Source organism: Marmota monax, unplaced genomic scaffold (assembly GCF_021218885.2).
Source record: "Marmota monax isolate L192 unplaced genomic scaffold, Marmota_monax_Labrador192_F-V1.1 WCK01_AAM20220418_F8-fsc00022, whole genome shotgun sequence".
Taxonomy (NCBI): domain Eukaryota; kingdom Metazoa; phylum Chordata; class Mammalia; order Rodentia; family Sciuridae; genus Marmota; species Marmota monax.
The window spans coordinates 21,039,033-21,065,046 of record NW_026695215.1 but is presented as its reverse complement, the minus strand read 5'-3'; the positions used below and the strand labels follow the sequence as shown (position 1 = coordinate 21,065,046).

Sequence of the window (26,014 nt, the reverse complement as noted above, 5' to 3'; positions counted from 1 at the left end):
TGCTTTGGGGCTCAGGGTTCCTAGGCGTCCTTCCCAAGCCTCAACTAGAACCCATGCCCTGGCACAGGGGACAGAGGGTAGTGGATTCCAACTCAGAGCACACAGTTTCCCCACTACAGCCCTGTGGAGATGCAGCCAAGCTGCCGGGCCCAGTGGGGTGGAAGGAGGCAGTGGTCAGCTACAGAAAGTTCAAAGTGTGGGAAATAGCAGCCCGACAAGTGTGAACATACCAGATCAAATAACACTGCTAATGGTGTCCATATGGCGCACTGGTGGGCATTTGATGTTGACCCATGGTTGACCACTAGCTCAAAGTGGTTGCCGTGACATACTATACCAGACTTGCACACATCAAAAGGGAGAATTTCATGGTATGTGATTTCTATCTTGTTTTTAAAAAGGACGCTGAGAGCTCAGTTGCTGTGGCACTCAGCACACATACTGGATTCAAGCATGGAGTGTCCATGAACACGCTGCTTGTCGCTGGGGTTTCTGGTCTACCTCCTGAGGGCTCTGTTACACACTGCAAGAGCTGTTGGGGGAGACTGCATTCCAGCAAACTCCCCACTTGGGCTAGGAGACAAGACAGTGACACTGCATACAAGTTTCCTATCCAGTGGGGTCCTTGGGGACAGTGAAGTGGCTTTAGTTATCCAGGGGTGATTGGGTCTCGATTGGCTGCCCCCATCTTGGCACATTTTTATCAACCTCGCTGAGCCTGGCACATTCTTGAGCCAGAGGAAGAGTTAACAATTAACTAGGAGGTGAGAGACAAGAGGCTGGGGCAGCCTCTCATGACTCCTGGGCTGTTCTCCTGTTCTGGGGCAGTGTGCTGCCCCCCTGAGTCACCCCCACCCCCAAGCTCTGTTGGTCCTGGCACTGGGTAGGGACAGAGCCTCTTCAAAGAGGAGCTTGGCCTCCAAGGGGCCCAGTAGAGCCACCCAGGCTCTGGCCAAGGCCCCACCCCTCCACAGATATCCAGACACCTGGGGCAAACACCTTTTTCCCCAGGGTCTGTTCAAATCCACCACAGCCTGCTGCTCCATTGTTCTGTCACTTCTGGCATTTGACTGGGCTACATTTCAAAGTGCATCAAGCAGCCCCCTCTCCATGCTGATCAATCCAAACTGAATGAAGAGCTCCAGTGCCTTGTAAGGGCACTAGCCAAAAAGAATGGTGCTCCTTGCACCTTCTTCTGGGATACGTGGCCAGACAAATGCATGCACACATAGCATACATGCCTACACATGTATGGGTACCTTGGAATGGATTTCATCATAACCCAAGGAACTAGGAAGGTGGCTCCTAGCAGACTAGATTCCGCAAAAGGCACAAACTCTTCAAAAGCCACTGGCCAAAGGTACTGGGTTGAGGCAGTGCTCTGGGCTTACTGCTCTGGGTCTGAGCTGCAACCCCCACCGTCCAGAGCTTTTGGGGGGTGCATGTGGCAGGTAGAGTTGAGTGGGAACCCCCTGCCATAGGACCTGCCATTTTGTTTTGAACACAGAATGTTAGCAGAGGACCAGTGCAGGAGCCAATCATTCAGGCTGCCTTCAGGGACAGCCTGCCTTTCAGGTGAGAAACCTATTTGCACAGCCAAAACCCCAGTCCAGGGCTTGAAGAGAGCAATGCAGCCCTCCATGTTGCCCAGATGGCAGGAAGCAGGCTGGAGGGCTGGGTGATCACCTCATTTGGTAGGGTCCATTGTCATCTGCAAAGTTCCTAGAAAAATTTGGGAGGTTCTGAATTCTTCCACCTGCTTAACTCCATTCCAGTGGGCAGGAAGGTTGGCATAGGGACACCTTCTCTAGGATCGCAGCTTGGTTACTCATCAACATGGCTACAAAGTCCCCATACCTGTCTGAGGATACCTCACCCATGGCCATGGGGTAACTGGTGCTGATACATGCCCCAGAGCCTGTCTGGCTGCCTGATGGTCAGCTTTCTGTCTGCTACCATTGGGAAGAAATCCAAAGATTGAGAATGGTTTTCTTTTTTTGAATCAAAGCAATACACTTTCCCGGGCATTGGAAGTGAGTGATGCTATAACGTAAGAAAGAGGTGCCCAAGAACATGCCACACACATGAACATCCTCTGCATGTGTCCAGGCAGACAATAGGCATGGTGCCTGGTTACTTGGATGGGAAGGAAGGTAGGAGTGGGGTTAAGAATGGTAATTTTGGACACAGTGGAGTACTACTCCTACTATATAGTATGGTCAAAGCTACCCAGGGAAGCTACTATCTGACACAGTCTCCTTTCCCTTCCAACATATTTTTTTTTTTTTGTATGGAGGACTGGACTCCATACAAACACGATCACTGAACCCCATCCTCAGTCCTTTTTTAAATTTTATTTAAATACAAGGTCTCAGTGAGTTGCTTAAGGCCTCGCTAAATTGCTGAGGATGGCTTTGATCGACTTTGATTCTCTGGCCTCAGCCTCCAGAGCTGCTGGGATTACAGGCCTGAGCCATTGTGCTCAGCCCCTCCCAACACTCTAAGAACTTCCTCTGGAAAAGTCAACCACATCCTCATTCCAACTCTTCTTAAAGCAACTTCACAGAATTCCTAGGACTTCTCTTGGGTTCTTGAAGAGATAGGACCCTGACATGGGTGGCCCTATAAAATCCTTACCCCATTTCCTTCCCTCAGTTCAAACACATCACTCTTCATAAATTTTTTTATTAAAATACTGTTACACCCAGTGGAATGCAGCAGCAATCCTGGTACAGGGTGGCATAACAAAACAGCTATGTTTACATTTAAATATTTATGATAACTTAAACATACAGACACACATCACGGTCTTTGGCAGAAAATGTTCACAGCACAAAAAATACTTTAAAAGAAATACCAAATATTAATCCAAAATATATTAAGTTGTTTTTTTTTTCCTTTCATGATATTTTTGTTGTTGTTTTTTTTTTCCTCTTTTTCTTTTTTTGCTTTGTAAACAATGCACATGAACCAAATGTATTTTTCAGGGGTTAGGGAATTAAAAAAATATGCAATTGTCCAGCAAATGCAAATGTTTAAAAAGATAACTTGGGGAACATGGAAATGAAACAAACACATACAGAACTAAAAAACAAGAAAGGAAAAAAAAAAAAAGACAAATATTCAAGAACTGAAAACAATAAAGACAACTGCTAAAACCCACCAATCACTACTGAACTGAATTGGAGGACTTTTAAGACCAAAGTCAAAAATCTCTGCTGCTGCAGGCTGCCATGCGGGACGTTTCACTCTAGTTTCAAAGTATCTGGCCCTGCCTGGGGGCTGCGCATGGGTCACGTGAGGAGCCAGCCTCGTGGGCGCCATTTTGTGATGGAGGCTCCATGTCAAGTCACATCTTGTAGCTCACTGACTAGTCTTCAACAGCACAGCATCCTCTCCCAATCCCTCCAGGTGAGAACAGACAACAGTATGAGAACAAGATAACTCCAGCTTCCTCAGAGAACTGGTGCTGGGTGGGGCCACCTTCATCTACAAGTGGCATGGCAGTTGTCTATGTGTGGTGGCTCATTTCCTCTGGCTCAATTTATAATCAAACTGACAGGATGTCCCAGGGACGGGAGTTGTGGAGCCATTTCAACAGGTTGATGGTGGGGATCCCATGGGCATTTGATACAGGGCTCCAGATGGAAGGACAGGCAGCCAATGTCCCATGAAACAACCAGCATCAAAATCCATGGACCAAGAACTTGAGAAGGAATAACAATCGGGAAGCCAGTCAGAAGTTTTCAGGAACTGTGGCAGCAGACACCACCCCTGAAGACAAATCAGAACCAGCATGCCTCGATTTTCTGTTCCACAAGAAAGGGAATTATTTACAAACTGGAAACTGTCTCCCAGGCCACTCAGATGGCCCCAACCCACTCTTAACTGAGGAGGGATGAGACTGTGGCTTCCACAGGACTCACATCCTCAACAGTCCCCCAAAGACTCAAGGTGCAGCGATCCCAAGATGACAGTGAAGAACTGGAGAGCCGACGAGGTTGGCTGGGACCACACTTAGCCAAAGAACATGGCTGGCTTGATTCATGAACCAGCCCCACTGATGCCCATGGGCGGCTACCCTGGGCAATCAGCCCCCAAAACCAACACATCCCCTCTCCTTCCCTGCCTGAGTGCCAAGTGGCAGGTGGCAGGTCAGAGTGGGCTCAGTTCCTTTCTGGGCTCTTAGTTGCTACCCCAACTGCTAGCCCTGGGCAGCAGGCAGAGGGTGGATCCTTATTCTTCATGGGCAGGGAAGGAGTATGGACTAAGAAGCAGACAGCACTCCTTCCTGAGCTCTCAGGACCAGATGGTCATTGGATGGGGAAAGCGGGGAAGCAGCAGTTGAAGAAGGAGCTGCTGGAATGGCCAAGGGCAGGGGAGGAGAGGGCGAGGTTGAGGGTCCTCAAGGCCCCACCTCCTTCAGATCAGTATCTCCACCATGTCCGACAAATCCTGGACTCGGGATGTTGCTATGGAGTCTGGGGAGAGACAAGAACATAGGCACATGTTACCAGATTGCTCTTTTAAATTCCTGGTACTTTTTTTTTTTTCTCCTTTTGCAACACTGGGGATCTAACCAGAGCCATATGGATGCTAGGCAAATACCACATCCCCAGCCCTTTTCTATTTTTAATTTTTGAGTCAGGGTCTTGCAAAGTTGCTGAGGCTGGCTTTGAACTTGTGATCCTCCAGCCCTTCAGCCCATAACCAGGCCAACCTAGAACAACACTCTGCTGTTTCTCAGCTCTTGGCCCAGACCCCCAGCCTCCAATGGGGAAGTTGCCTTTGTTTCTAACTTTGAACTGGTTGAAGGGCTTGGAGGGAGTCATGGAGGGCCCTGCGGGAGGGAGGCTGCTGCATTCTTTCCATGCCTGTGGTTTTTTTGAGATCATGAGGCACAGGCAAATATGCAAAGGCTAATGTAGAAGGGGAGCCAAAAACAAAACAAAACAAAAAAGGCATGTTCTCAAGTTTCTCCTTCCTGGACTCTTTTTAAACAGTCTCCTAACTTGAGAGTGCCTTCAGGATAACTTGCCAGGCTTCATTATCTTAGCTATTTAGACTGGCAATGAAATATGTCAGGAAAACCATGAAGGAGGAGATAAAGTGCTTTCTGTTCTGCAGCTTTCTTTCTGATTTTGGATCTGTCTCGGATCAGGGCTCCCGATCCCTCTACTCACATAGCCAACAGTCCTGGTGTTCACACTGAGGTGGGCCAGATGCCTCCTCACCTCTCACTATGAAGGGCTCCCCATGGAGGACAGGTAATGACCAGGAAGGGTCTGGAGAGACGGCCTTGGTGTTCTACTTCATACCCAGTGCACCCTCAGCCCCACCCAGCACAAAAGCCAAGGAGAAACGCGCAGCTCACCCAGAGAGGTTGCCTTTTGGCCACTGCTGAACCCTAGCAGGCCATCGGGCTCTGCTGCCAGGCAGGTAGAGGTGCTGTCTGGCAGGCCATCCGTCTGGGTGCTCCCATCTCTGCTCCCATGTTTGGTATGGGCAGGGAGAGGAGCTGCAGCTGCTGTCTCCTCCGACGGTGCCCTGTCTAGGGGAAAGGAAGGAGATGGATGGTTACTACCTGGCTTATAAGAGGTAGCCTCTATGAAAAACACCCCAAGTGAACAGGACCTACGACACACTGGAGGCTGTACGGATTGCTCATGATTTGCAATAACTCTGATAAGACTAAATAAATGTGAATGGGAGTAACCATCAGGCTGAGTTGGCTACAGATGGTTTTGAAGGGTAGAACCTTCCTTTGTAGAATAAATCTAGAATTTCTGTGGTATCTGATTAGGAAGAGTGGAAAGGGTTTGTATAGAAGATATATCTGCACAGAAAACTCTATTATGCTGACTCCTTTCATCCTTGGTGCAGGGAGGAAAGGTCTGGTAATTTGTGTTGGGACCTGAGAAACCTTCATCTACCCCCCACCCCCAAGAGCCTCCTCTTACCTATAGTCAGCTGGGTGGGGGCATCTGCTTGCCGCTCACTCGATGAAAGTCCTTGCCAGCCCTGGGTCCCTGCTGCTGCAGCCACAAAGATAGATGGCACTGACTTGGCGGGCCGCAGGGAGCCCTGGGGGGCCTTGCCAGGGTCTTTCCTGGACCGCTGCTGAAGGACCTTTATCACTGCATCTTTCTCCAGGATCTGGGCATGGAGCACCTTTAACCTGAGCGGGGAAAGGCCAAGCACCCTCATCAGATCCACAGCCCCAGCGCCTCCCTCCCTACAGCCACGGGGGACCCTCTCTTTTGCATCAGGGACCTGGTGTGAGGCTGCAGATGCCAGCACAGCTCTGCATTTTGACGCTCTAAGCCCAGGCTTGTGAGGCTCTGAGTGCTTTTCACATGACAAAAGCATGTCATGGGGGTGGGGGTGGGTGGGTCTGGACTCACTGAAGGCAGCAATGATATGACCCTCTCTTGTCCTGAAGGGCAAAGCCCCAGAGAAGGTGGAGAAGCTTAGAGCCTGGATGGTAGCTACCATCTCCAAGGCCAAGAACTTGGTCTAATATGGAGTCAGCTTAGAAACAGGAGGGCCCACTGAGCTGAGTGGGGACAGAGGCTTATTTACCAGGGATCAAGGACAGGGCAGATTCAGCCACCCCACCCACACCACAGGGCCCGAGCCTGGCCTGCCATTGCCGAACCTGCTTTCCATCTCCTGATGTCTGTGGCCACCTGCAAGCAGGCCCTCATTGAAGCTACTGCTGGGCGAGGGCTGGGGGGAGTGTCGGATGAGAGTAGTGTCCCGCTGGGCAGCTGCGGTGGCGGCAGCATCCATGGCAAACTGCCTCATGGCACGTTCCTCCAAATACTTCTGCTCCCACTTGGTCATGTCGGCCTCCAGCGCCAGGATCTGTTCCTCCTTCTCTCGCAGCTGTTCTGAGAGTCGCAGGGCACTGAGCTCTGGGGAACCACCACTGCTGCCACCACTACTGTGGGTGCCCGTCTGTCTCTGCAGAGAAAGATGCACTGCGGTCAAGGATGGGAGTTGTGGTACAGTAGCTCCTCATCCTCACACAGATGCCACGTGCAACACAGACTCTCCATGCTGCTGTGCCCAGAGAGAGGCCACTTAGTGAGACCCTAAGCAGCTTAGACCCTGTCTCAAAATAAAACATAAAAAATTCCCCCTAGCCAGGCATGGTGGCACAGGACAGTAATCCCAACAGGTTGGGAGGCTGAGGCAGGAGGATCAGGATTTCCAAGCCAAACTCTTAGCAAGGTCCTAAGCAACTCAGTGAGACCCTGTCTCTAAATAAAATACAAAACAGGGCTGGGGATGGGGCTCAAAGGTGAACTACCCAAGTTCAATCCCCAGTACTAAGAAAAGAAGAGTCGCCCATGCTTGGACTCAGGCCACGTAGCAGAGCCTCTGCTACTTGAGTGAGTGGCCACTGGGTAAAGAGGGTACAAGGATCAGACACAGGTGCGTTCCCAGGAGGCTGAGGCTTCCTCAGATGCTGCCTTAACTCTGCCTGCTGCATGGCTTCGCGGCTCACCTGCTGTGCGCGCAGGGCCTTGAGTTCCTGCTCTAGGCGCGTCCGTAGACGTAGTTCCAGTTGCTCCCGCTTCTCGCAGGCCGCTTGCAGCTGCCCAAGCGCCTGCTGCAGCCGCTCCACCTTCTCCACATAGGCCTGCTTCTTGCGCAGCTCCTCCTCAGCACGCGCTGCACGACCCTGAGCATTGCCCAGAGCCTGTTCCAGCAGCTCCGCACGCCGCCGCTGGTCCTCGATGGCACCGCGCAGCAGCGCCATCTCCCTCTCCAGCTTCTCTTGCTCCTGTTGCTGCTCGTAGCCTGCGGGGAGAAAGAGGGGGCTTGGTCAGTGATGGCAACCACCCTGGCTGGCCCCACTCTCTTGACAGTCCCAAGGAGGTAGGTTCTGTGATGAACCCATTTCACAGGAGGAAACTGAGGCTCAGATGAAGTCAGGAGTAAATGACAGAGTCTGGCTCCAGGACCCCTGCAGGAGTCACCTTTCTACTGGGACAGCCCTAAACACTGCACCTGTGCCAGGTGCCATAATTCACAATTTCCCTTGAGCCTCACGATAACTTGCGGACTGCTGGTAGGAACTGGGATGCCTATGATGTCCTTTTATAGGTGAGAAAATGAAGGCTCTGGGGGACGGTGACATTGTCATGGTTCAAGAAGGAAAATGAAAAAAAAGACAAGAAAACCACTATCTGCCACCCCATGAGCCAGCACACAGGCATCTCATTTCACTAAATTCTCTGAGCAGGACACGTTTTTTCCCCCAACCTAGAGGGGGAGAAACAGAGGAGGGGGACTGGGGCTGCCAGATGGGAATCCAGGCTGGTCTGACTCCAAAAGCCCAGGCTGTGATGTGAGGCATTTGCCCCTACAATGGGCCCCTACATGTCCTTCTGCAGATCCAGGTCTCTCCTGTTTAGTACCACATTTCCTTCCATGTTTTGGGGACCTAGATTTTGGCCAAGGAACACAAACTCTTGCAGCACATTGCAAATGTCTCTGGTTGAAAGATTGGTGTCTGTGGTTCCAGCTATCCTGACTTTTAATGCTGACTGAAGCCTGGGCCAGATCAGAGTCCTCTAGCCATTGTTCTGGGCTTAAATCCACTTCTGTGCACCTGCTGCTTGGGAGTCTCAGGCTGGTCCCCAAGAAATGGGCTCTTCTTACTTTACTGAAGAGCAGGAGGTGGATGGGACCATGGGGCCTGCCTAATGAACCCAAAGGCACTACTATCTCTGGAATAATGAAATTTTCTGCTATCATGGAATTATTCTATATTGTGCTGTCCAAAGCAATGACCACTAGGCCACATGTGGCTATCGAGCGCTTGAAATGGAGCTAGTAAGATGGAAGAACTGAAGGTTTGATTTTAACCCATTTTAAATTTTAGACCTGTGTGACTAAGGACTTGTCATATCAGATCCTCACTACCCCTGTCAAGCAGAAGGGAAGATCCATTGACTCAGGGCCCGTAGGAGGACAGGAAGGTGACAGAGTCAACCCAGGTCAGCTCCTGGTTCACTATAGAATTTTGAAGACTGGGCCCAGGCTGACTGGTCTCATTCTTTGGCTTAGAAAGAAAAAAACTGAAATTGAACTATCCATACTCTTAACACCCAGTGAGTGGGGTGAGTGGGGTCAGGCACGGCGGACTGGGACAGTACCTCTTTCTGTTTGGGTCCACAGAGCCCTGTTACTTAGGGTTCTTTACACAAGACCTGCCTTAGTTTGACTAGGAGGTAGAAGTCCATCCCACCTTACAGTCTGAAAACCTGTAAGAGTGAGAGGCAGATGCCCAAGAGGCAGAGCTGGCAGGAGGGCAGGGCCTGATCAGAGGGGTCAGAGGGACAGAGCTGCCAATTCTATGGCTTGCTTGTGGGTAAAAGCCATTGGAAATGGCAATGGCCACATTTTTGTACTAGTGCTGTCTGACTGCCAAAAAGGTCAACCAGAGCCATCTTCCCTGAGAACTCCGCTGGCCCTGCGGCCCTAGGAAATGCCTATTGTGGGCCAAGAAAAGCTGCCTGTGTCCTTCAGCCCATCACAATCTTTAAGGTTCCTGATGGAGGTGGAAGGCTGGACCTTGGAGGCCAGGAGATGTAGAAGTGCCTGCTAGGTACCCCCAGCCCCACTTTCCAGTCTCCTTTTTCTCCCTTTGTGATCGGCCCTGCCTCCAAGGGCCATGCAGGGGGTGGGGGCAGCCAAGAGCGGAACAGCCCAGTGGCTCTGGAATGCCAGGCATCCAGGTCACCGGCTGCTGTGAGATTAATGGCTCCAGTGAGAAGCCAAGAACAGCCTGGCTCCCTAGCTCCCCGGGGAGCGGAAACGCCTCCTGCCTGCCTCCCCCCACCCTCCTCCTTTACAGGCTTCCAGAAACTGGCCTTTCTTTGGCTGAGCCAGGCCCCAAAAGTCAGCCCTCCCTTCCCTACAGGGCACTCCTCATCTGCCTGGCCCTGTCACGGACACTCTCCCAAGGGCAACCCCCCCCTTCCTTTTCTCCCTCCACTCCTCTCTAGAGAGAGGTAGCCACCGCCACCTCACTTTGCCTGCCTATAAGGGCAGGTGTAGCCTGGCCTGCCTCAAGCTCCCCAAACCCTTGATGCCTTCAGTGGCTTCTCCATGCACCTCCAGGGGAGCCATCTAATGGCTTCTTCACCTCTGGCTCTCTATTCCACCCCTGAGATCCCCAGAAGCCCCCCCAGTTAGGCCTCTTGATCCAGGGATCTCCTGATCAGTCTCCTGAATCATAAACACTTCTGAATGTATGGGAATCTGTTCCTCTGTTAAGCTCATGGCTTCTCTCCGGACCTCCCATGCCAATTCCTGGGCCTGCTCACACCCTCTGCTAAACACCTGCCAGGTGCTTAGCCCACTTCTGCTAATGAACAAATGAATGAATGAAGGGATGGATGGGGTAGTCAATGAACTCATCATTCAAGGATGCACGGCCTTCCTCCTTTACAGAGAAGCCTCCAGAACCCCTTTAGACTGTTGGCTCCCTTGCTATGGATGCTCTCCACCATCCTCCCCAGCTTCTCATTCCCATCAAGCACTCCCAAACTTTCTGCTGCCTGGGACTCCCTGAAAACCTCAGACTGTTCATTTTCCTTCATCCTACTGTGACCAGAGCAATCCTGTATCCCCTACTGCCCAATGCACCCGCAAATGCTCACCAACACTGCAATGATGGTCAGTACCATAGCTCAGCAAACCGCAACTTCCCTCTTGTCCTTCCCAATAAACAGAGATCCAGATCTTATTCTTCTATGGAAGCCACCCTCTCTCCCATTCGTTTAGCGTTGGGCAAAAAGTAGCCATGTAATAAACTTGTGCCCAAAGTATTGCTTTGCAAGGGAAAGGACCAACCCTCTCTCTCCATCCAAGAGATCAATGGTGCTATTGCCTGCATATTGGTTAGGCTTCTTAGGGAGACCACTACTTACTCTGAGCAAGCAGCTTGGCCACCATGTCCTGACTGCCAGCTTGGGCCTCCTGTGTCTTGCTCGCCAGGCGGCGGTTTGCAGACTCCAATCTCTCTGTTTTAAGCGAAGGAAAGATGTTTCGGTATTAGGTGATGCTGCTTGCTTTGGGTTCTCTCTGGGGTTCTTTTCTCTGTGAGGCTGCATCCTCTGGGCTGGGAATGGGCTCATAAGGACCTGCTGTGGCTCACAGTTCACAGTTCCAGCTCAGCTCAGGTCCCAATAAGAAGGGAGCACCCTCTCAGAGGTCATGATCTGGGCCATATGGTGAGAACTCCATAAGGAATTCCAAAACCCAGAACACAGAGACAAGAATCTCTCCATAAGGGTGGCCCCCCAAGAGTCTCACCCTGACACTTATGTTTGCAGAGAATACAGATTATGAAGACTCCCCTGGCGCAGAGGGCCCAAAGACTCTCCCCAGCCCTCACCTCTAAGATCGCGGTTGAAATCCTGTAGCCGCCTCATTTCACTATCCATCTTGTTCCTCATGGTCTTCTCCAGGGCCTCACGCTTGGAAGAGGCCCTTGTCAGACTCTCATGAGCCTCTGAGAGCTGCTGGATCTCACTCTCCAGCTGCAAGGGACAGACAGCAAGCTGAAGGAAGGGGAGGGATCCCAGGAGCCATCCCAGGCTGGAGATTGGCAGCACTTTCCATTAGAAAAGGGGAGAGATGAGAGGGCAAAGAACAGGAGCTCCAGATGGCTCCGGTGGGATGGTCAGAAGCCTGCAGCCTCCCGAGGTGGACCAGACTACTGGGACCGCAGTAGGTTCCCATCTGCTGCCCCAAGGACCAGAGGCTAAATGAACCCAGCTTTTCTGTGCCCATCATTCAGTGAGAAGCATTTTTCTGAGCAAAGGGTCAGGAGCGGGCATGTTCTGGGTGGATCAACAGGACAACAAAGGGCAGTCATGGGAGTCTGAGGCTATCTGTTAAAACTGAACTTTGGTGCACAGTGGTAAACTTCCACTAAAGACCAGAGCCTGAGCTGCCTCTGTCTGGAATATCTGCCCCTGAAGCGGCCCCATCCAAGCCAAGGGCTAGCCTGGGCCCGGCTGCCCCTCCCACTTGGCTGCCACAGGTCCCGCACGTGTTCCTAGCTGGCTTGCCATGCCAACAAGTGGCTTTTTTTCCCCAAGAGGAGGGGTTTTCTCTTTGGCCTAGAACAGACTGGCTGTTGTGTGGGGGACACAAAGGGCTCTCTGTGGGAGGTGTCTGCGGGAGGGGTGTGTGCAGGGCAAGGGTGCAGGGGGCTGGTGAATGAGCTCTTTCTAACTGCCACTGGCCAGCAACTGCTCATGCTCCAGGCCTGTAGGCCTCTCGGCTGTTGCCCAGCTGTCTGGAGTCAGCTTGGGGGGGTGCATGAGGAGTGAAAGGGGGTGGGGGAATGGAAGGATGGAGAGAAATCCAACCAGACCCAGGCTTTCAGGATCCCATCTCCCTTTGCACTGCCCACTCCCCAGCCAGACCCCCAGGGTCCCTGGCAGGGCCTACCTTCTCAATGCGGCCTGCCTTCTCTGCTGAGCTCTCCAGCTCCCTCTGCAGCCTCTCATTATCCCTCTGTAACCTGGCATTCTCCCTCAGCACGGCCTCCATCTGGGCAAGGTGGGCACTGCCCGAGGTGGGTGACGAGGCTTGGGCACTCGCTGGTCCTCCCACCCCAGGTGGATTGGCAGAGCCCAAGGGTCCATGACCAAGGGCGGCTGGATGAGGGGGTGGGGGCGGGGAGTGCTCCTGGGGCTGCTGCAGGTACTGGTACTGCTGTTGCTGCTGCTGGAGGAACACGGGAGGTACCTGGGCCTGCAGGATCCTGGAGAAACAGAAGAGACGATGCTCAGAGACTATACCTATATTAATAAGTGACCAATATGACTGCTGATTGTTACACAGCCTCTCAGTGTTAGCAGAAACCAGTGGGGAAGGCTTTTTCCAAATGATGTCTGCCTGAACTCTCAAGAGCCAAAGAAGAGGGCTGGAGGGATTAATGCAGGATGGTGCTTTGTGTCTTTCCTCACTGAGGTCAGGGCTTTGGGGATCAGCCTAAGCAATCCCGGGCCTCCTAAGCAACCAGTGCTTAAGTGAGGCACCATTAAAAAATGCAGCCTAGATCCTCCTAATCTATACAAGGTTCTTTTGAGGTCTGGAGGCCACCGTGATCATGACTGAGTACGTAGCCTTTCAGATCCTGGGGCCACTTGGTGGTGGGTCCTAGCAGCTACTCTGTGTTTGTTATAAGCTGCCCCTTTCAGGACTGCCAAAGCAGCACATTCAAGTTTTCTATTTCAGGGCCTGTAATACCACCCCCGCAAACACTGAAAACATTTTTAGAAGACTCCAGTTAATGGTTAGACAAGACAGATTGCAGGATAAGAGTCTGATGAATAGATGTTCAAATCACAGCTCCTGCCATTTGACCCTTGAGGGGCCATCTCTGGACTAGTATGGTGGGTGAGTTCAGGGACAATGCTCTACTGGCCTCTGGCACTGGTATAACATCAACCTCAGGGCTGCATGTTGAGGGGAGGAACAAAAAGCCAGAGGGTCTTTCTAGAGCTTTAGGGTTCCCACTGTCACAACTACTTCAGTTTCACAAAGACTTTTCCAAATTCCAGAAGCCCTGAAATCTACTCCAGGTCCATCTCCTCAGCCCTCATGCCCAGCCCTCCAGCCTGTGACTCCTCCCGCGGCTAAAATTCCTGACCCAGCTCCCAACAAATAGTCTTCATCTGATCAGCTACAAAAGAGAGGGCAGTGGGCATGTTTCTCTTACTACTTAAAGTAGGGCTTCCAGTGAGAACTGGCCAAAAGGTCTCCACTGTGAAGTCCAAACTCTCTCTGCTACATGTGGCTAGTTCTCAAGGTGGCTTCAGAGCTTGCTGCCCTCTGCACCAGGCAGGGTAGACACATTCTTTGGAGATGACTTAGCTCCAAGAAAGAATAGCCTTCACACTTGCATTCCCTGCCCCTTGTCCCCCCTCCCCACCCCATGTCTTTTTGTTCTCCTGCAAATAGTCAATTTCCTTGCCCGAGATATTATCTTTTCCTGACAGGGGTTCAATAGGGCTGGTCCAAAAGAAGAAACCTCGACTCAGCTTCCGATACTCTTCCTGATCGGTCCTGAGAAGGGAGATAAGGTGGGAGTCTGGATAGGGTGGAGGCTGGAGAGAAACCAAGAGACTCCATCCTCTGGTTCCTCCATACCAGCAACATCACGTCACTCATTTCTCGAGAGCAAGGAAAGGCCAAATGGTGGGAAAGGGGGTGACTAAATGAAGACTCAGCAAGAATGAAGAGAACCAGACTTTGACCTTCAGCCACCGGGAGGAAGAAAGTTACTAATCCATGGGGCATCTCTGGACCAGGTGAGATGACCAAGGCAGAGCCTTCTATCTAAAACCTGTATTTCTGCAATCATCTGGCTTCCTGCCTCCACTCTCCGCACAGCCATTTATTACCCATGTATGTGCCTTTTTAAGATAAATCACATCCTCTAATGGTTTCTCTTCACACTCAGATCAAACTCTTAAGTTGCTACCCTGACCTGGCTCCTCTCCTGAGCCACCACCACACAAAGGAGCTCGCCTGGACCCAGCATCCTCTCCCATTGGGGGCTGCTTGCACAGGGAACAAAAAAAAAAAAAAAAAAAGAAATGAAAAAGCAGAGACAAGACAGCTGTCAAGGTGGCCACCTGGTTCTTACAATCTCATTAGGAGCCCCTCCCAATAATCATAGCAAGCATGTTTTTAAAACACCTTCTAGGGGCTGGGGATATAGTTCAGTTGGTAACAGCGCTTGCCTTGCATGCACAAGGCCCTGGGTTCTATTCCCCAGCACTACCAAAAATATGTATATAAAACAACTTCAGGGGAGGTCTCACCTTTCTGTTTAACTTGGGGAGAGTTCAGCAATGATTGCCATTCTCTGTCTCTGGGAAATTCTGAAATCTCACCTTTAACTTCTGCTACAATTCAAATCCTCTGGGAACCCTACTTACTTGAAGGTTACAGCTAAGCAGGTGTCTACCTCTGAGTCTAGGCAATGCTCCTCTGAACTTCTTATGTGACCTTGGCTAAGTTCCCTTTTCCTTCAGCCACTGGCTCTCCCTTCTCAAGAAGGAGGGATTAGATCAGGAGCTGGGGTGGGTGGGGAAGCTCAGACCCAAGGTGTGATCTTGAGACTCTCCAGCCTTGGAGAGTACCCTGGAAGAACGCCCAGATTTGAAAGAGCATGATGGGGGTTGTTACCTGACTTCCGCATGCTGAAAGTGTGGGCTGTTGCGGGCGCGATACCTCGGGTCAGTGACAGCAGTGGTCTCGTGGGCCAGCACAACATGTGGGTACTGAGGTGGGGGCCCACGCGGCTCTGGGCCCTCAGCAGGGGAGCCCCTGGGTGGGGGACCCTGTTGGCTGCGCGCCAGCTGTGGGAAGCTGTGGGAGGAGCTCATGTGGCTGGGGGCCCGGGCTCCGTTTCTCTCCAGGGACAGCTGCAGGAGCCTTTCACTCAGGGAGCGCACGTGCCCATGCCGCAGCTCCCGCAGAGCTTCATCCTGCCGCCGGGTGCCTCCTGGGGCCCCGCGAGGATCCCGGTCCCCGACCTGCGGGCGAGACCCCGCCTGCTGGGCAGCATAGTACTGAGAGTGGGCTTTGGCCTCCTCATAGGTGGGCAGCTCTTCGCCCTTGCTGGGCTGTGAGCACAGCCGGTAGAAGGTGTTCTCTGCCAGGTGGGTCTCACCACCTTGGTGCTCCTGGCCCTGGGGCTCTTGCCTAGTGGCCTGTTGGAGCCCCTGATTGTCCTCAGGTGCCAAGAGCTCCAGGGAGCCCCCAGCTGCGGCCCCACCCCGCAGGGCCTGCTGTTGGATGGCCAGCAGTGTGCGTGTCTCCGCCAGGTTGCCGTAGCGCAGCTGCTCCTGGATGAGGCGGTGCAGGACTGTCCCTGAGGAATCTTCCAGCGTCCTCATGTTTCTTTGGCTTGCACACACCTGCCTAGACAATGGCCAGCAGGCACCTGGCCCCAGAGCACCTGGCAAGAGAGACAGAAGAGCATTCAGTGGGAGCATGTGAGAAAGGGGAGGGCTTTTCATTATAGCAGGTTGAAAGCACAATGGTAAAGAATAAGGCTGGGATGGGAAGGTTGCATGCAAGCCTGGGTCCAAGTGCTAACGCTGCCACCTATGGATTAAAGCAAGTCACTTAACCCCTGAGCCTCAGTTTCTTCCTTTAAAAGGGGGGGAGGGGCTGGGGATGTGGCTCAGCGGTAAAGTGCTCCCCAGCATGTGCAAGGTTCGATCCTCAGCATCACATTTAAATAAATAAAATAAAGGTATTGGGTCCAACAACAACTAAAAATTATTTGAAAAAGCAAATACTGCTTGCTCAGGGAGTTGAGAATGAATAGAGGCACTGACTACTGAGTTTCCAGAACACTGTAAATCCTTGGCAAGGTCATCATTGTAATGATATTCATGAAGACCTACTAAGCCTAGAGAAGACAACAGAAACCCACAGGGTAATCTAGCAGGAACCTCAGCTCCTGCAGTCAGGGGCCCGTCAAACAGTCTGAAGGACAACTCCAGACGGATCCAACCACTGAGCTGTTACTAGGAGTAAACAGGGGCCCTAGTTTTTGACACATGATTTAAAAAAAAAAAATCCACATAGCTCAGTAGAAGCCTTAGGCAAACAGCCGCCAGGACCCTCTAAGCCCAGGTTTGTCACAATCTACTACACTCTATCCTCCCCCCAGCCATCTTCCCTCTGCCCTCATTGTTCCTGAATCAGAGAGCTCTTAGGAAGGACTCTAGGCTCTACTTCATCAAGAGCTGCTGATAAAATTAATCTTGGACTCTTTGTCACAGAAGACCTTGGCAGTCTGTTGGTAGTTCTACAAGAGGGAGAACCTGTATCTAGGCCAGAGAATAAGGGATGGGGGTGGGGGAGGCTACAGAACAATAGGACAATGGTTTGGTGAGATAAAGCCAAAAGGTGCTACCCAGCAGGTTGGTCACCTGCTCACAGTTACTGCAAGGGAGTCAGTGTTAAGACAGAATGGTATGGTGTCTTTGATTTTTTTCCCAATTTGCTCCTTGGAAAAGCCCCCATTGGTCCTCTAGGGACATAGGGGATGATCACTCAATATCTTTGTTGACATCAGTAACAATTACTTGAGCCAATTGGAGAGGGAGAGGGGAAGGTCTTTGTTACAGAGACCTGGGGCTGGAGACTGAGCCCAAAATCTAGGGAGATCATATCCAAGGAAAGTGTTCCCTTCTAAGCCTGGGCTCCTTCCTAGTGGCTCATAGCCTGGAAGGCTGCCTGCCTCCCTCACCCAGCTTCCTTGCCACAGACTCCTCCAACACAAACCTCTAAACTGGGATTCAGAGAAAACCAAACAAACTGCACTGCCACAGGTACTGTGGAAGGGCAACCAGGGAATGTAGCCTCTCCTCCCGCACAAAACTAGCTCCAGTGCCTTGTCTGGGCTTGGCAGAACAGCCATTCCCAATTCACTCCCCAACTCCCAGGATTCCAGCTGCCCAGAGCTGGTAGTGGGAGACCAGTCTGGAGGACACCTAGGTACCCATGCTTCCTGGCACCCAACCCTCCTCCCCGGATGTTTAAGACTACAGAGAGTTACCAGAGGCAAAACAAGCCAACAGGAGTCAGTTCACATGGAGTTTCGCCTGTGAGGCATTTCCTAAGTTAATCACTATCTGAGCTGACTCCTGCTGAGAAGGATCGGGGAGCGGCTAGAAGGAATGCAGAACCTTCCCCACAGATTCCAGACGCGCCAACAATGTGCCTGAACTGGACGCAAGGAAAATCTCCGAGGCCTCTTATCGCCAATTGTCTCGGAGATGCACAACCTTTCAGATACCTAAAAGCTCAACCGTTATTAAAACCTGCTTCCCTTACCCGAACCCTGCACCCCTGAGGTGCTAGAGCGCTGTGCTCTCGGCAAGCCTCCTTTGAAAGCAAGCACGCGGCTTCACTCTCGCCAAAGGAACCAAAGCCAGTCTCTAAATCAGATCGCACCCGACCAGGGCTCCCAACCTACCCCGACCCTAGGCGGACCACAAGCACCGGTAGCCGCCCCGAGAGCCTAGGGCGAGCGGGCGAGGGCAGTCCGCAGCCAGGAGAGGTCTTTAAGCGTCGCGGGTCCGCCTCCCTTCCTCCCTCCCCAGCCCTCTTTGTTTTCCAAATACTCCAGCGCTGACGTCACCGGGCTGGACAGCAGACTGCATTCTTTCTAAGTGAGAGCCAGTTCGTGGCTCCAAAGAGGATTTTCCAAGGAAGACAAAGAGGAATTCTTGGGCTAGTTGGGGGCAGACACCTGTACCCCCTCACCGAACCAAATCGGCTGCCAAGGCCCTGCAACCTCGATTTCCAAGGACCTTGATTTGCAAGAGGACCTTGCAACCCCTTCTGCGCCCCCCCCCTCACTGGACCCCCAACCAAAATACCGACCCCGCGGCTCCCCAGAGTCTGCCCCCTTTTGCCAGCCTCCAGGGATCCACGCATCTTCAAGAGACCTCCCATCCGCCCAAAGCGCACGGCGCAGCGCTCTCCAGGTGTACTTGGGCTTTGCGGCTGCCTCGAAAGAGCGCCCTGAGGACGCCGGGTCCCGGAAAAGGCCGGGCTGCACCCGGACTCAGGCTCGATCGGCCGGCCCCACGCAGTCCCTGGAAGCACCCAGCGGCCTTCCTTACCGCTGAGACCCGCTGGTGCCCGCCGCGGTCAGAACAGACGTCCCAGCCCGACTCCGCTCAGCTGCACAGCGGAGGTGCGCACTAGTCGGTGGCGCCGACGCTCTGTGCCGGTCGGGCTCCAGCGCGCAGCCCCAGGGTCGGCCCGCGCTGGAGGCGGCTGCTATGCCAGGAATGTGAGAGTTTCAGGTTCCCCCTCGGGATCAAAGCGAACCACAAATAACCTCTCTGCGCGCCGCCCTCCTCCGCCCTCCGCCTCCTCCCGCTCCCCCGCCCGGCCCCCGCCTTCCTCCCGGGAGGCGGCGCTGCGGGCTGGGCGCAGGGCTGGCCGCTGAGCTCCGCTCCCCCGCCGCCCCGGGCCCCCGCCGCCGCGCTCGGTCCTCTCCCCCTGCTCCGCCGTCTGAGCTGCTGGGGTCGATTTAATCCAACTCGGCCCATCACGCCCCCACTTCTTCCCCGCCCTGCTTAGCCGTCATCCCTAAAGCCTTCGACTGGAAGCCACGCTAGGATGTGCACCCCGAATCTCGGGGATGCTGAGGGAGGGGTGCTCCGAGCGTTGTTTTTTTGGGGGTTAGGCTACAAAGACGTCCACATCCAGTCCATTTGGACCGTACCGGAGCAAAGAGATGATTCTGTTTCCAGTGGCGAGCCTCTCCCCTCACCCCCTCTGTTTTCACCCCCAGCGGCAACCTTTGAATTGCACTTTTATTGTTTACAAACACCTTCGCCAGTTCTTCAGACCAGTCTCCCCAGGAAGTGTGAATCTGGGTTGAGAAATCCGGTGAATTCGAGCCACCTACCCAAATGAATCACCCTCTGTTGAGCATTCTGTCCAACTCTTCTAAGGTAGTAATCGGCGCCCCTTTAAGCATGCCGCCACCGGCTTTTCACTGTCATCATTCTGCCCTCCCATGTCACCATGCAAGTTCATCATTCTTGTCATAAATGAGGAAACTAAGGCCCAGAGAGGTTAAACATCTTACCTAGGGTCCCACAGAGAGTCATTGATGAAGCCATCTCCCTTCTTCACCCACCTGAATCAGGATTCACTAGATGAACAGGGCAAGCCCTGAGACTTCTCCTCTCTCCACCTGCCCTCTCCCTGTTCCAGTCTCTTCTTTCTTCTTTCACCTCTTTCCACACCCCTGCTGGCCAGGGACTCTCCCTTGTGCCTACTTCTTTGACTCCTGCTCTTTCTCATCTACTTGGAAACTTCTTTGCCCCCAGCCCCTTCCTCCCCTATATAGCCACCAGGCTGTGAGGTGGAGAACACCTTCTTCCCAAAACCTATTCTGATAGGGTCACATGCACCTTCCTCCCTACCTCCACAGCTCCTCGGGCCATTCCTGAGTCCTGACCACACTGGGCCTCTCCATAGGTTCCTGAGATGAGGGTGGGGTGGAGAGATGACAGTCTCAGAACACCAGGAGGGTCTGGGCTGATCACTATCTCTGGCTGGGCCCTCCCCTCCTCCCCTCAACATGGGGTTTGTAATTCCTAGACTTTTCTGGAGGGAACCAGGGACAAGGAAACTTTGCAAGCTCAATAGCCAAGGACATTCTTTTTTTTTTTTTTTTAATTTCAAGATACTTTATTTACTTTTTTTTTTTTAGAGAGAGAGAGAATTTTTTTTATTTTTTTATTATTAGTTGTTCAAAACATTACAAAGTTCTTGACATATCATATTTCATACATTTGATTCAAGCGGATTATGAACTCCCATTTTTACCCTATGTACACATTGCAGATTCACATCAGTTACACATCCACTTTTTTACCTACTGCCATACTAGTGTATGTTGTATTACATATAAGAGGAAGTGAGGGGAAAGGGAAAAAAAAAACAAGAGAGAGAAATGAATTACAGTAGATGGGGTAGGGAGAGAAGATGGGAGAGGGGAGGGGAGGGGAGGGGAGGGGGGATAGTGAAGGATAGGAAAGCCAAGGACATTCTTAATTTTTAATAAAGCCCTCCTTAAAAAAAGTGTGTGTATGTGTGTGTGTGTGTGTGTGTGGTTTATTTGGAAGCCAAATATTGCCTTTCAGATAGTGATTGGATCTGAGACAAATGAGAAAATGGGTCATTTATGGCAAGCTAACAAAGAGAAGCTATGGCCACTATATGGCTCTCTTAACTAGACACAGTAGATGGGAATTTTATAAAGGAGAGGGAAGAGACAAGGGGTTCCCAGGAGGCCTTGCCTTGTGGATAGCATTCTTCTTGGAAACACTTGGTGGAGGTATGAATGAGAGTGGGTGTGGGTATGTGCACTCTGGGGTTGCAAAACCAGGACAAAGGCCACATGGGACAGTCCTGTCATTCCGGGGCTTTTGGGGGGGCACTTAACAAAATGCTTAACAAATGTTCCTCAAATGGTTGCAGAAAGGGGTCAGTTCAGGGCAGCTGGGGTTAAGGAGGTACCTCTTAGAGTGGGGGGCAAGCTTGCTGCAGACCAAGATGGACCCGGAGAGACAGGAGGAGTAGGGGGATCCCAACACTTGAATGGATAAATTTGTAAACTTTCTTTACAAATTTGTAAACTTTCTAAAAGAAGAAAAACATTTTCTTTTTTTTTTTTTCTCCTTTCTGCAAGAAGAATGGAGGGAAGGGTCTCTCAAGCAGGGCAGGGCCAGGGGCCTCAGTGGAACCTGCCTGAGCTGGCAGCTATGCCTGGCTCTTCAGAGTGGTTGGGTGAAGGGATGACAGTCCCAGACCCCCAGGAAAGTCTGCGCTGATCACAACCACTGGCTGGGCCCTCCCTTCCTCCCCTCAGCATGGAGTTTCCAATTCCCAGACTTTGCTGGAGGGAACCAGGGACAAGGAAATTTTGCAAGCTCAATAGCCAAGGACATTGTTAATTTTTAATAAAGCCCTTCTAAAAAGTGTGTGTGTGTGTATGTGTGTGTGTGTGTGCACGCCTGAAGTATGTGTGTGCTCAAATGTGCCTGAAGCAGATACTCATAGGTGGGCACTGGCTGGCCAGGCTGCTTGCATATAAGTCTTTGCTGACAGGAGAAGAGAGACAAGGGTTTTCTTCCTCATCCACGTCTCTAGGCCTGCCTTGCCCCTCCCCCCACCTCCCCCTTCCCAACCCGCGGGTAATGATTCTTCCCAGGTGACTGTGTGGCTGGCTTTGTCTGGAATCCTGCCCAGGAAAGATGCAGAAGTGACCCAGTTCTCAGACCAAGACAGGCTTCAGGCCTCTGCCCTGCAGAGGGCGGTCCGCAGGGGCGTGGTGTATCATAGGTGTGTATGGGGCTTTGCAAGAGATCCAGGCAATCACACCCTCATTCTTCCTTAGCCTGGGTCTGTGCCTGTGATAGAAATTCAGTCTGGCCCTGCAGCTGCATCTCACTGCACCTGACAGAAATATTAAAGGGTTCTTAGGGGGGACCCCATTCCCTTAGCAGCCTGCTTCTATGGAGCTGAGAAGGAACCGGGTCCCTCTCACTTTTCAAATGGTTGATTGGTGGGGGAGGGGCTTCAGGGCCTGGATGGCAACATCAAAAGAAGATGGCTAGTTGTGAAATTCCCCTTTCCAGCCTCCCCTGAACACTCCGTTTGACAGGTTATGGGAACCGGAAGCCTACCAGAATCTGGGGCAGGAAGCAAACTACAGAAAGATCCTGGACATTGAGATGGAAATTCCAGTGCTACTTCCAAGACAAGAGGATCCAAGTCAGAGCCTTCTTCTCTTTGTCCTTATGCAAAGTCCTGTCCCTCTTCACCCCCTTCACCACCCCTCCCTCTAAATTTTCTCCCCAAGCCCTTGCTTTCTGCTCCTCGAGGCCTCAGCTCTCTTGCACTCTAGGCCCTGGAATCTCTCACAGGTTGCCCCCTGCCCTCCCCCTATTTGTGTCTCTGGGAATTAAATCCAACTTTGAAGCCTTTGTGAATTAAAACTCCATAATGGTTGAGGTCAGAGGATGGTTTCCTAAAAAAAAAAATGAAGGATCCTTGTCTTTCCAAATTGCATGCACCCCTTGAGTTCTTAGCTTTTTTTCTGTGGTCCTTTGCCCCTGAAGGTCAAGGGCTGGGGAGATTTTTGCAAATGGTGAGACCACAGAATGGGAAGGGACCTCTGACCATTGCTGCCATTTCCTCCTCTCCAGGACCTCCATCACTCCCAGTCCTGCCTGAAAGATGTGTCTAATGGATATAGGCGAATAAGAGGAGAAATTGTGGGAGTGCACCCTTCAGTCTATGTCTGAGTCATCAATCAGAAAGGGAAGGGATTGGAACTGGGAACTTCAGGCCTATAAATAAAAAAAGATTTTTTTTTTTGTACTGGGGATTGAACCCAAGGGTGCTTAACCACTTCCTCTGTTCGCCACCCTTTTTATATTTTATTTTGAGACAGGGTCTCACTAAATTGCTTAGGGCCTTGCTAAATTGCTGAGGCTGGCTTTGAACTTGCCATCCTCCTGCCTCAACCTCCAGAGCTGCTGGGATTACAGGCATGTGCCACTCCAGCTAAAGGAAGATCTTTTAGAAATATTAGCTTAGTCCCAGTCACCTGCCTTTTCTGCAAAGCTACCTTGGACTGTGGGTACTGATTTGGTAGGCATGCCATTGCTGTCTAGAAAAATCCTCTGCTCTTGATAGAAGGCTTCAGAGAATGCAGGAAGCCTCTGGGTTTGCACGCCTTGTAGGAAAGGGCCCAGGGGTAAGGTTTTGTGTCTACTAGGGAAGGGCCAGTATGACCAAAGAGTGCCCCCTAGTGAGCTGCATTCCCAGCTGCTTGGGTCAGCTCAGCCCAGCCCAGGGCTCCCCAGGTGGGCCTTGGGGTCTGGTTTTGGAAGTGGGGATGGGAAGGATTGGAGGAGGGAGAGATGAGATGTTTGGGATGGGACAAGATTTCATTCTGGTACAGATGTCTCCCAGATCCCTCTAAAAAATGGACACTGGGTTCAGTTGTTATTGTTTCTTAGTTTTCCTCCCATTTCAGCTTCTCCTGGGCTTTCACATGGTCTTTAAAGACACACCAGCTTTCATACAAACAACTTTATGTCATTGACACTGGTAAAGTACTTTGCATTCACTCACCCATTCACCCTCTGTGCATCTATACTGTCCTGTATTTCACACGTTCATTTAACAAATACTTCCTGGGTCCCCACTCAGAACCAGCCTCTCTTCATCCTTGTGGGGCTCTGAATACAGGAGAGAAAGCGGGAAGTGCTCTGCAGAGTAGAGCCCCGCATTGAAGGAAGCCAGCAGGATTCAGGGAGGCAATCATAGCAGGCATCCAGGAGGAGGTGCTTCTCAAACAGAATTCTGAAGGTCAACTTGGACTGTGAGGTGTCACCCCCCCACCGCCCCCCCCCATATCTGCAGAATGTGCACTAACAATACTTACAGACCCCCTGTCCCACTAAAACAGAAGTAGGAAGCCTTGAGCCATTCCTCAATGGCAACTGAACTTCACCCACCCACATGGCCACCCACATGTCCCTCTCCAGGAGTCCCAAGAACAGAGGGATTCCAAAGGACATAAGAAAATTGATATGTTTACTATCTTTTTTTTTGTACTGGGAATTGAACCAAGGGGTGTTCTACCACTGACCTACATTCCCAGCCTTATTTACTTATTTATTATGGGGGGAGGGTACCAGGAATTTAACTTAGGGGCACCTGACCATGAGCCAGGTCCCCAGCAATATTTTGTATTTTATTTAGAGACAGGGTCTCACTGAGTTGCTTAGTGTCTCGCTGTTGCTAAGGCTGGCTTTGAACTCCTGATCCTCTTGCCTCAGCCTCCTGAACCACTGGGATTACAGGCATGTGCCACTACACCCTGCCCTTTTTATTTTATTATTATTATTATTTTTTTTTTTTTGAGATAGGATCTTGCTAAATTGCTGAGGCTGGCCTGGAACTTGAGATCAAGTTCAAGCCTCCCAGGTAGCTGGGATTACAAACATGCCCCACCTTACCTGGACTCCATTTGCTTGGAGTTCTTTCTATGTGGCATTAATTTGTGCCCAAAGAGAACTCTATAAATCCCCTCTATAAATGTGGACCCACTGCTGTTCCATTGGGTCCATCTCTGTGTAGGTGGCCTCCCTTCTGCAGAGTCGGACAGTAGGCCACCTTTTTTGGTCCCAGCAAACAACTTGCATTTTGAGACCTCTCTTCATCTTGCTGTGGAGTCCCCTCAATTCATTTCACTCTGGTCCCTTGTTTCCTGAATTCCTGTCCTCCTGTTTCTGGGTTATAGCTTCCTAAGAATGAATCTATAGGAACAAATTAGAAAAACAAAACAACAACAACAACAAACCTGTTCGTGTGTCAGTGTCTTTATTCTACTCTTATACATTAGTATTCTTTTCTTTTCTAGAAAATTCCTCCTCCTTTTTGTTTGCAGCTTTCTTTCTTTCTTTCTCTCTTTTTTTTTCACTATTTTTAATTTTCAAGAGCTGTTTCTGGTGCAGGGTTCCTTTTTCTAACATTGGCTTCTTGGTTCATGAATTAATCTCTTCTCTTATTCCCCTGGCAGTAGTAATTCTAATGAAAATTATATTCTTGTTCCAATCTCCACATTATCTCCATTTCCTTAGAGTTCCTTTTTTTTCTGTTTGTTTTGGTCTCTGTTTCTCATAGTTACAGCTTTCCCAAAACGACTTTAATTCTTGGCTGTTGGGTCCTACTTAAGATTCAGGCATTTAGCAGCCAGTGGAAGACCTGTGTGTGGGGCTGAGTTGGTCTTTTGGTGGGGCTCACAGGAAAAGGAGGGGATAAGGTTGTGGCCCTGATTAATACTGGTGACCCCCGCCCCCCCCCCCAAACAGCAGCATACATAGGTCATTGCCTTGGGCCAGTCAGTTTATTAGTGAAGGTGCCTCTTCTTGCTGGAAGCGGGGCTTCTAGGTTTTACAGCAGCAAGAGAAGATGCCCAAGGTGGTCGGGGTATTGAGCCACACCAGGACCCCACAGCTGGCCTCACCTGCTTGGTCTCTCCAGAGGACAACTCTGAAGTTTGGCCAAAAGCTGAGGTGCGGATCTTGCCTCTACATGGGGAGGGAGGGCATTTTGGAGAGTTCCAACCAGACTTCCTGTTTCCAACTGCACCCACCCCCACCTTCCTCGAGGTGCTGGTGCCTCCATTTCCTGAGATTGTCTGAGGCTGTGCTGAGCTGGCTACTTCTCTTTCCCTAAACATTCCGCGATGGGGAGAAAGTGAAAATCTCATCGATCTGTTTTTCCACATTCTGGAATGTTGTTGACACCCTCTTCCCATCTCCACTCCTGATTTCTTTTGCTGACAGCTTGGACTTTTTGCTCAGGCTCTTTCCTCCTTGTAGCTTGGGGCGGAGCCAGGGTG

General features: G+C 51.4%; 1 protein-coding gene across 3 annotated transcripts; it reads right to left on the bottom strand.

Annotated features, from left to right (window-relative positions):
- Positions 1-2,669: 2,669 nt before the first annotated feature.
- On the bottom strand, positions 2,670-18,891 carry Amotl2 (angiomotin like 2). Of its 3 annotated transcripts, none has more exons than XM_046431755.2 (10): positions 18,693-18,891; positions 15,232-16,006; positions 12,481-12,796; positions 11,417-11,561; positions 10,950-11,042; positions 7,514-7,809; positions 6,659-6,966; positions 5,961-6,178; positions 5,375-5,551; positions 2,670-4,481 (listed from the first exon to the last, which is right to left on the bottom strand). In XM_046431755.2, exons 2-10 carry the CDS (start codon positions 15,942-15,944, stop codon positions 4,423-4,425), a joined length of 2,325 nt encoding a protein of 774 aa, XP_046287711.1. In that variant the 5' UTR covers positions 15,945-16,006; positions 18,693-18,891; the 3' UTR covers positions 2,670-4,422. The 3 variants fall into 3 exon arrangements, with proteins under 3 accessions (XP_046287711.1, XP_046287712.1, XP_046287713.1); XM_046431756.2 differs by lacking the exon at positions 18,693-18,891 and adding an exon at positions 18,041-18,164; XM_046431757.2 differs by lacking the exon at positions 18,693-18,891 and adding an exon at positions 17,899-18,007.
- Positions 18,892-26,014: the final 7,123 nt, after the last annotated feature.

Coding starts and splice junctions, on each gene's coding strand:
- Amotl2 (XM_046431755.2), bottom strand. CDS start 15,944: ATGAGGACGCTGGAAGATTCCTCAGGGACAGTCCTGCACCGCCTCATC. Junction 11,043..11,416: donor TTTCAACCGCGATCTTAGAG/GTGAGGGCTGGG, acceptor CGCTTAAAACAG/AGAGATTGGAGTCTGCAAAC. Junction 4,482..5,374: donor CCAAAAGGCAACCTCTCTGG/GTGAGCTGCGCG, acceptor GTCTCTCCCCAG/ACTCCATAGCAACATCCCGA.